The following is an 11,320-nucleotide window of genomic DNA, read 5'->3' as shown; positions in this document are numbered from 1 at the left end:
GGAATAAGTTTATTATTTCCGTATCCTGTTACTTTGTAAAATTGGAGGCAAATATTATTCTACTTATGAATGCGAAAAAGACGGTAGCTTAATCTCAAAACATACTCACGGGTCTTATTATGTATCGCAGTCGTTAAGAATTATTGTTATCAATTCATTTTTAGACAGATACAAGTGACATTCTAATGTCGTAGTTAAATGGTTTATTAACCGAATTAGTTCAAGAAATATGTCAATTGACGGCCTCGGCGATTTAGTGGTTTAGCACATCGCCTTCGCGGGTTCGATCCCTCGCACGATACAAATATTTGTATGATTGTTTGTCATACAAATGTTTGTTATTTGTCTGGGTGTTTCCTATATATGTTAAGTATGTATTTACAAAAAACGTATCTATGTACTTATATCAGTAGTTTAGTACTCCTAACACAAGCTCGACTTAGCTTATAGTATTATTATGAATTATTTTTATTTCTCATTCCGCTAGAAAAAACCGATAACAAACCAAATTAATTTGTCTAACTTTTTAATAGAATTGCGAACAATATATTTCGAGTTGTACCTTCAATTGTCAAATGGTACAATAATTAAGCGAAAGTTGATACATTAAGTTTCCTTGAAAATAAATATTCAATAGCAAACGTGTTACATAATCGAACTGCGAGTAATACGATAATGATGAAACCAAGAAAATTAAATAAATTTCTTTGCTAGAAACATGAGTACATATAATATTGTACCCCGTGTTTGAATTACAATATAATTAAAGTATAAAAGTATACCGTATATAAGTTAAATGCAAATGTCTTGCAATTATTGTCCGTACGTAAGCATGAAATTTATAGCCTTGTGTTATTTTGATGTATAAGCTATAATATTGTAAAGTTTCATCAAAATCCGTTCAATAGTAGATACGTCCGTTCGTTCGTACTTTACATGTACATTTGAGTATTTAAGTTGTCAAACTCAGACCTATTTTTGTGAGTCTATACTCTATATATAAGTAATAGTTTTTAAGTTTCAAGTAATTAGTGTAGGAGTGGTAAAGCATGGACGTCTCATGATGACATGATGCCTTGTACATACAACGGTTACGACTTACCTTAAGGCGAGCCGTAAGCTTGTTTATCATTCCACTTATTTTTTTATCTATTATATTTTCGTCTTCGTCGTTTAATCATCAATTTTAACGCTTCATTTTAAATCAACAGAATTACACCCGTGTACCTATTAAATTGACTTACAAATACTAGTTGGTTTTTAAGTTAAGTTTAAGTTAATTATCTTTTATGTCTAGTATTATCTTTTCATCAGCCTACTTTATTTTTTTGCGGCCACAATTTCACGTATATATGACTTTCATATTTTGTGTGTTTATATTAAAGAATATGCCTTCATTAACATTTTAGTGTATCATTCAAAGAAAAAGGTTCTATCTTACGATAATTTTATGTTACGAAACTTACTTCAATTGCAAGAACATAGGAGCTTTGAACTGATGTTGACGCATCACCTGGAATCGAGCATGAAAAGAGAAATGAAAATAAATTGTCGGGGGTTGACGAATATTTTCAATATTGTTTAGGTTACGTTATGGAGGAATAGATCTCAATACCGTATAATGCTTCTTTATAGGCGACATCTGACGTAAATTGATTCGGAATATGGATAAATAGTTTGGTTCGCTGACATACACGGGAGAAAACCACATAGCATACATATATAACAGCTGACCGTGCGAGAAACATCTGATACCCATATCCACGCCCGCAATACGGCTGCCCTTGGTATTAAAGATAACTATTTAGTCGTTTCTTTTTAAGATATAACAGTCAATGAACATTTGCCTGTACTGCCTATAATTATTTTAGTTTTCTTATTGTCTCCTATAATGCCGATCCCACATAAAGTAGATGCTAAGAAGTAGAAGAAGGTAATTGTTCCATATAATAAGGCCTATTCCTGTGTTTTAAATATATTCATGGCTATTACAAAACTGAGGGAAACTCATTGGTATAACTTGACACTTTAATTACACTTTAGGTACGGTTTTATAGCCGGTCATTATATCAAGGAGCAGTCTTCCTATTATCTGAATATGCGGTTATCCCAGATTTGAAAAGTTTTAGTATTTTTTTTCATCGTATACTGTTATTCTTCTTATTATGTAACTGGAATGGTAAATAAGCCGACGGTACATCTGATGGTAAGTACCAGCCGTTGCATATATGTATATACATGAACGGCATCATGGATTTTATGTGTGTATCTTCTCGTCTTATGCGGTACCACCCGGTTATCCCTGATTTGATTTCTTTATATATTTTTTAATATGCCCAGCAGTGGGCTAACCCATACTGAATAAGGCGAGTTTAATGCTATTGGTATTCTCTACTAGCATATTGGTATTATCTACCAGCCAACATTTAGGAGTGCAGAATCAACTTACCCTTAATACAATCACAGACTTGCTTGAGATTAGACGCCCTATTGTGATAATTAAGTTGTTAGAACGTTAGAATTGTCGTAATATTTCAACCAATTTAAACAAAATCTTAATAAATTACATATCCATACCTTCAGCAATTACTTTGTTGATGGATAAAATTATTTGTTTTATACGTATTTATACGTAGTGATGATGATATGAAAATAATTATTAGTAAATATCTAGAATCCATCACAAAGATGTATTGTAATGAAACAATGTATACGCAGCCATATTGCAAATACAGTTGTTTGACTAGAACTTTCCATTAACTAATCTACAAATGTTTCACACATTATCCGTACGAACATTGAAATATACGGCTTTTAAGTTGATTAAGAAGTGGAATTTAGTAAATCCATTTCTACGCTTTGTAAACCACAGCCATGTGGGTTTCGCTGTGCAGAACTCGCCAACTGTATTACTTTGGTATACATTTATGTACCTATGTTTATTGTTTATACGATACTACACTACACGCCCTTTACGCACGGAATAAGACATTTTCATGAGGTAAACAGAGCTTACATCTTAGGTTAGAGTTCAAGATGCAAAACTGCTTTTTATTCCAGTATATACAAATAAACTTAAATGTAGGCGCTTTTGAATAGTTTTTTTAATTTACCACTTATTCGGAAAACTGTCTCATAACATGAAGTACGAGCTTTTTAACAAATGTAGTAACGTTACATTTTTGAGTTAAAACGTATGAATACAAACTACCAAATAACGCTAATTCATTTCAGTATAATTTTTAAATACATAACCAACTTGTTGAGTAACGTTATGAGTATAAATCAGTCAATATGGATAGACAACTATAAAAAAAACTGTCATCTCTAGGATTAATTTTTGGTTTAATATCGGTGTTACCTTCACTCTATTTAATAAATAAAAAAATTTAAAATTAAAATACCGTTCTGTTTCTTTATTAACAATAACACTCAACGCATACACACCCACCCACACATACACACACACACAAACAAACCCACGAACATATATACTAAAGTATAATCAGCCAGAGTTATTACTATTACATCCCACAATCCGTAAGCTAGTTCTAACAAGGGTAATTCAATGTGACCATTACAATTTGTCAATTACAATTTCATACCTGACTATACTCTGGAGGCACATTACGACATCTATCGGCGATAAAGATAATAAAAAGTGGTTAAATTGCTGTCTTGGACACTGTTTTATTCGACCTTTTTCGACGATAAAAATATAAAAACAGCAGCCGTTTATCTGTCTTCATTTGTGGGGAACCCGTCACCTGTTATTCCCGTGGGTATGGGAACCATTTGAAATAGTGGACGTACATGTTGCAAATTATTTAACCTCCCATAGCTTTTATAAAAATAGCTTATATCCGTTTCTCATGGTACAATTTGGTTTATATTTTTCGTTAGAATCCCTTCACAAGTTTAGGCATGAAAAGGTATCAAACAAAAATTTTTTATGGTTATAATAAAGTACGGATATATAGAGATATAGAGAAAAAGTAAATCTCCAAATTTTAGAATTTAATCTTAACGTTATCTGAAATGAGACTAGTAAAATAAAAACAATAAAATATGACCGTAGTAGAGACATTGTCCCATCGGCATTGTCCAGGGGTCGGGTCTCGATTGGTGCATAATCCTGCGCCGCACTTAATATTGGGAGCAAGTACGTTTGACAAGGGTCGCGCCCGACCGGGCTGATCGGGATTTATTGATAGTCCTACTCGGACAGATCGCGAGGATAACGGGATAGTTTGTTGGTTATGCCAATGGGTTTTTATTATTGCTCCTATGTTTTTTTCAATGGGCTTTTATATGTGAAAGATTTGCTTAGCTGTGAGTGAAAAGACGTTTGCTTTATTTATAAATAGCTCTCCCCGCGGTCTCATCTGCGTTAAATTTCAATAAAAAATATAGCCTGTGTATTATTCTGATATATATGAAACTTTCATCATTAAATTTTAAAATCCGTTCAGTAGTTTTTGCTTGAAAGAGTACCAAATATCAATCTATACTCACAAACTTTCGCGTTTATAATATTATAAGATAAACATTAAGAATGTCGTCTTTTTTAATTAATAATATACTTCTACGGTAATAATGTCAGATCAGAATCTAACAATTATTTAATCAAAAATGGTAGTAATTGTATATATATGTATAAGTGTGGTGTAGTATATAGAACAAGCCTAGAAATTCAAAAATTTGGAATGCATCCGTGTGAGGATGGATCGCTAGTAGTTTATGTAGAGAAGGAGTTAGAATGTTAATATTTCATTTAAATCATGCATAGTGAGGCTGGACGGGTCGCTAGTAGTTTGTCGAGTGCAGAACGCTAATATTCTTTTAAATCATGCATAATATAAACATAAATCAATAAAATTGATTACACACACTACCAGTATTAGACACTCACACGCGTATATACTCTTTTGTTTATTTTAAAAGTCTGTGGTCAAATTGATAATAGATTAATAACGTTTGTCTTTAATATTATTTATCTTTAGTCTTACTGAATGTAATGAATGAATTTATAATTTTATAAATTCTACACAGTTCTTATACAACTTCATTTTGATCACGCAAGATTTAATAATTTGTGCCGAATGAAAATAATTGATTCAGATGCATAGTAGTCAGACCCGTTTGTGTGTGTTTGTTGACAAATTTTGAAATATGTATACCCACTTATTTATACGGATCTTTGAAAATCCAGAAATGAAAAAAGAGATGGACGTGGGAATGAAAAATTAGGCTGGAATTTTCACTGGGCGATCACTAGTAAATATAAAAAATAATTAGATTATTAAGTTACTTATTTACAAGTCTCTAATAATGCATCAAGTGTAACGTAAGTTTGACGCAATAAATTTTGTGTGAGGTAAAATTTATGTTGCCTATAATAGAAGTTTGGGGCCAATAAGTCTGACGCTGAAGTTTATGTAGCCGTAACTTACGTCAATTAGGCTTATTTCGTCGGCACAACACGAGGAGTTTCTTTTTTTTATCCGATCAAGCGTGTAAATCTATACTGACTAGTAATTGAAAGTGTGGTGACTTTTATACGCCCTTTTTGGCATCAGAAAAGTAAAAAGTAACTCTTATGTTACGATTATACTGTTCGTACATCACGTTCGCCTAAACTGAAGCTTTCTGTTTGAAAATTGAAAGTTTTACATGAAGTAAGGCCAATAATATTTGGACATATACATGTTTTTGCTCTCTTTATAAGAGGATATAATTAGGATCTCGAAAATTTGTGTATAATTTATAAAAAACCTGCATTAGTTTTTTTTATTGGATATTAAATCCATCCCAATATTATATATATCAATATGTGTATATCTGTCTCTTTGTTAAGAAAATAATCTATGCAAAAAAACCAATATTTTTGTTTTAAGAGCATAATTCAGTTATTTGTATTTCATACTTAAATAATAACATCATTTTGTGAAAAATATCTTTGTAAAATGAACTCTATATTTATCATTAACACTAAATTGCGATGTGATGGCCCAGAATAGCCTTATGTTGTCAGAGCTTGTGAATAGTGAAAATTGAAATTGATGACATATTAAGTACCGCCAGTAAGTAAATTGTTGTACGTTTATCTTCTATATAAAATTCTCGTGTCACAGTTTTCGTTCCCATACTCCTCCGAAACGGCTTGACCGATTCTCATGAAATTTTGTGAGCGTATTGAGTAGGTCTGAGAATCGGCCAACATCTATTTTTCATCCCCCTAAATGTTAGAGGTAGTCCACCCCTAATTTTTTTTTTATTTTAAGGCAAAACAACGTTTGCCGGGACAGCTAGTATATGTATATAAAGTATTGGGACAAAAACGTACGTAGGTGTAAAGTAATTTGCATACACGACTGCTGGGTTAAATTGGTTATTGATAGCTCTGACATTTTTATACGCCTGTGGAATAGCAAATAAGCCGACGGTCTATCGGAAAGAGAGTGGTAACAGTGAGATATAAATGAACAGCACCGTGGAATAAAATATATTCAAAGGCATTGCTACTATTGTGAATTAAAATGTTTTTATAATAATACTTGTAAATCTTAATCATCAATTTTGATTACTAAACGATTTAAAGTAATAGATGTTTTTAATTTCAACGGTATTACTACTAAATATAGTTTAAAATTGAAGATTATTTTTGCCATCCTAATTGATAGGGTTTACTTCTATCTTGGACTTATTACTGGATCTATTTAAGTGTTATTGATGGCATACAACCTGAAATTATTCAGAAATATATTTCATTTGATTATTTAAACGGTTTATTTATTTTGATATGGTACTTTTTGTTTCATTAAATTATTACTGATGTGAAACTTATTTATTTGCGTAACATAATTTTAAAAATATTTATACCGGGCTATTCTTTTTATGAGTACTATACCTATTTTCGTATAAGGATATACGAAAAGCAAGCACATGAAACTAAAGCACTTTCACCCAGACACAAAGTGGAAATCTGAAAATATTTATTTCTAAATTAATATTTTTTTAATATGAAGGTTAAAAAGAATATTTTTATTTACCAATTACAATTTCTAGCTCCTTCCACATCCTCTCGAACATTGTTCAGTTTCGTGAAACTATTACTTGCTTTCAACTTAATATATACCCTTCATGATCAAATATATATATGTGTGTTATTTTGACCAAAATGAATTCGGCTTCAGAAATGGATAGCACGTAAAGGCAAAATGAATATTAATGGTTGCCACAAAACTGAATATGTATGAGATAAACGCTGCATTTCCTGATTCCATAATATGACATTTCAGGTAAGTCGGTATACAAATGGACACTAGTGTCCATAGCCTACCCGTTTACCTGTTAATTAATAGAATAATATTTTAGAAATGGTTATTAGCCCTCTGTTTTTTTTTAAAGAATACATGATTGCGTATCTTTTTTGTTGTGATAGATTTAGTATTTTGTATTTTTATGTATTTTAAAATAAAAGAGATGCGTTTTATTAACAACTAACTTTCCTGGGTAACTTCGCCTGAATCACACTTACTTGATATTTATCGCTTAATTTACGTAATATCTTTTTAAAGTATAGTGTGTTATTCTGATATACAAACTATATTACTGCAAAGTTTCATCTAAATCCGGTCAGTTTAAAATATTAGTAAAATTACTAAGATAGCAAGCTCATGTTTTTTATATTTATTTTTTATATCAGATATAATCAATTTGTATACTGTGTACAAAAGAGTAAATATATTTTAACAAGAGTAACAGTTTCTTATCCAACGACTGTATGAACTCACTATACTCAAATATCATCTAACTGTAATATACATCGTGATAAAATACATGTTGCATTTATAAAATACTAGCTACTCCCCTAGCTTCGCACGGTTGTACATGCATTATATACATAAACTTTCTCCTTGAATCACTCTATGTATTAAAAAAAACCGCTTCAAATTCCGTTACGTAGTTTTAAAGATTTAAGGATTCATAGGGACGGATATATAGCGACCGTGACTTTGTTTTATACTATGTAATGATGTTGTACATTTTTTTGAGAGGGATATTTCAATATTAATTTCTGGACTGATTTAGGGTTTGTTATCGATGTTTTCCGTCAATGGAGAGTTTAAGAACACAATTTTTGGTGGTCATATTCGATCTCACAATTCTGGAGGTCCAATCTACTATATCTATTAGTTAGTATTATAAACATCAGCTGACTGATCCAATTCCCAGTTTGCCAAGTATATCAGTGAATCACGATATTAATATTTATTCACGTACCATAATTCCAAATCGGATCGTTACAAGATTATTTATATGATTAGGAATCTATTTGCGGAACGTGTTCGCAATCGGCGACAATTGTTATGAGTACGTTTTACATGCTTGGTTTGGTTAACGACAGAATTTCTACCGACTACAAAAAAATTAGGTTCTTATGTGTTACGCAATAATGTATGAATTATAATTCGTTATACTCGTGACCGGTGCTGCTTTGATTGATTTGATTTTTTTTACTATTATAGTTAATATTTTTGTTCTAACGAGTTTGTGCTATTTGGTAGTATATATATAGGTTAGGGGAGAACTGGTAATAATTTGCCTACTGTTAAAATATGTTTGTACATCAGTCGCAAAGTTATATAAAAGAAAACGATTTGTTCGAAAACAAACAAACAAAACGATTTATTCAGCCTTGAAGTCAAAGAGAAATAGATAGCACTTTTGTTGGCTCATAAAATATGCTGACAAACAACTAGGTGTTCTGAAAGATTAATATCTTGTAAACTTTTATAGGCATAACTCCGACAGAAATAAACTACGCTTAGAAAACTAACCTGGCATTACTCACAAACCTCTTAGATTGCCTACTATAGAAATAACGATTCCTTAAGCAAAGTTCCTTATCTCATTTCTTATATGAATATTTTTTTATAAATTTAATTCTTCTATTATAGTGAAGGAAGTAACCTCCATATTTTATGTAGGTTCAAATAAAATAAAAATATCTATATTTTACAGACACTATGATATGTCAAATCTAGTATCAGTTCGGTGGGTTTGTTTGATGTTTGGTTGAATGTCAACGTATAGCAACGTATGAGATGTATTATAGGCCTGTACATGTTCGTGGATTCGTTTATGTATATAGGGGATATTTGCTACTTACCATCACGCGGACTAACAGATTCTTTGGCATACCAGTTACATTAAAAAATCAGGCTGTAAACGAGTCATTTATCTAGCGAAAAGAGGTTATGTCACCCACCAAAAAGTATAACTCTTCCTGCCATTTTGTGTGTTGACAATAATCCGTGTTATTCTGTGATGAGGTGGCGAGATACGAAAGATAATCTTGAAAAATGATCTGTTCTATCTATTTACAAAACATATTACACTCTAACACTTTTGACATAAGGTTTGAAATGTATATTGTAAATAAACGGATATTAGTTTAGCAGTTTGTACTGTCACGTCGAATCAATCCATCAGTAAACATGATTGATTACATTTTTTCAGGGATGGCTGCGTGTGTGAGAGATTCGTTTCGACCCTTTAAATAGTATTTGTAGACGAAGGCAAAGGTGTTTCTTTGCTGTCAGGTGAAAAATATTATAGTCAATCACTAGAGTAATTGATTGCAAGACAAATATATTTTTATTTCTTTTCTCATAGTGCTTGCCAATAACTTGTTAATATAAAACAATAAACAATGCAACATATAATATTTTAAATTTGACACGGTCATTATTTATACGTATAATTAATAAAAATCATGGTATCTTACCACATTTTAGTTTTATTACTATAAGTATCAGAGTATTAAGTAACATCGTTTTATTACTTCTTTTTATACCACAGTAATGACAAGTAATGCCCACATAGTGGTGAACGGTTACCGTAGACTATGGGCGCCTGAAAAACCAGAGGAGTCACATGCAGTTAACATAAAAGAAATACAAAATATGACACACACAGATATACAGAATGCTTAAGTACAGAGTAATATATATTTATAAAATAAATCATAAATATCAATTTCCAATTTTAAAACAATTTAAATTTAATGAATATCAAACATCATCTTTAACATTTCTTAGTACAGTCACTGAGCCCCGCTCCAGGCGTAAACTTCATCGCATCCATTTCTGGTGGTGGTTTCTTATCCAATGCTGATATCAATCTTTTTAGCTTAGCAATCATCATAGCAGGATGCAATCCTTTAGGACATGCCAATGTGCAATTCATTATGGTGTGACATCGAAAAGCTTTGAAATCATCTCGTAAATCATATAATCTTTGCTGTGTGTCTTCATCCCTGGAATCTATGATCCATCTGTAAGCATGTAGCAGTGTCGCTGGACCTAAGAACCTCCTTCCATTCCACCAGTAACTGGGGCAAGCTGTTGAGCAGCAGGAACATAGTACGCATTCATAAAGACCAACCAGTTTCAAACTGTCTTTAAGACTTTGGGCATATTGACTCTGGCCCAGAGGTCTCTCATTCTTCCTGATAAGATACGGCCGTATACTTTTGTATCCTTCGAAGAAATGTGTCATATCAACCACTAAATCTCTAATAACGTACATGTGAGGTAAGGGGTAAACTGATATTGTTTTCTCTGGAGGAATTTCTGTTACGCAAGCAAGACAGTTGTGACCCTGCAAATTCATAGCGCAAGAACCGCATATGCCTTCTCGACAAGACCTTCGGAACGTAAACGTAGGGTCCATATCCTTTATTTTTATCAAAGCATCTAATAACATAGGGCCACATGTACTAACGTCTAATTCATAGCTTTGCACTTTTGGCTCCTCTTTGCATAGTACACCAGGAAATCTATAGATTTTGAAAACTCTGCGAGGATCGACGGGTTTTTTTGCTGGTTTCGGTGCAATCTGTTTTGTTTCATCTTTCTTTATGGAATATTGTCTTAGAAATATGTCTGTTGAGTTTTTTATACGTCTGCATAACATTTTAGATGACATCGCGATATGTTAAAATGTTTTTGTAAATGTTATTGAATAAATAAGTAAGCCAATACTGTATTGAAAGTGATTCAAGATGGCATGACGTGATCGTAATATGTATCTGTCAATATGCCAGTAGAACATAAATATTTTTTTGAAAAGAGAAAAAATATATAGGTTGTGTATTAAAATTTTTATAAAGTTTCTCATGTAAGTAACTACATGTTATTTATCATTTTATAAAAATTTAATAGTTTGAACATTATATTTTACCGTTTTGTTATATTTTATAATTTAGATATATATATAGCCAAGTGTGATATACGTTTTTGTATTTTTTGCT

The 11,320-nt window shown here is 31.7% G+C and overlaps 1 protein-coding gene across 1 annotated transcript; it reads right to left on the bottom strand.

The window, feature by feature from the left end:
- Positions 1 to 9,766: 9,766 nt before the first annotated feature.
- Positions 9,767 to 11,032, bottom strand: LOC131850593 (succinate dehydrogenase [ubiquinone] iron-sulfur subunit-like). The gene has a single exon (XM_059200882.1). The coding sequence runs from the start codon at positions 10,993 to 10,995 to the stop codon at positions 10,093 to 10,095; it is 903 nt and encodes a 300-aa protein (XP_059056865.1). The 5' UTR covers positions 10,996 to 11,032; the 3' UTR covers positions 9,767 to 10,092.
- Between the last annotated feature and the right edge of the window lie 288 nt (positions 11,033 to 11,320).

The sequence above is a fragment of the Achroia grisella genome, unplaced genomic scaffold (genome assembly GCF_030625045.1).
Source record: "Achroia grisella isolate CSIRO2021 unplaced genomic scaffold, CSIRO_AGI_Agris_v1 utg777, whole genome shotgun sequence".
NCBI lineage: Eukaryota > Metazoa > Arthropoda > Insecta > Lepidoptera > Pyralidae > Achroia > Achroia grisella.
The sequence above is the reverse complement of the archived record's forward strand: the minus strand, read 5'-3'. Positions and strand labels throughout refer to the sequence as shown.

Coding starts and splice junctions, on each gene's coding strand:
- LOC131850593 (XM_059200882.1), bottom strand. CDS start 10,995: ATGTCATCTAAAATGTTATGCAGACGTATAAAAAACTCAACAGACATA.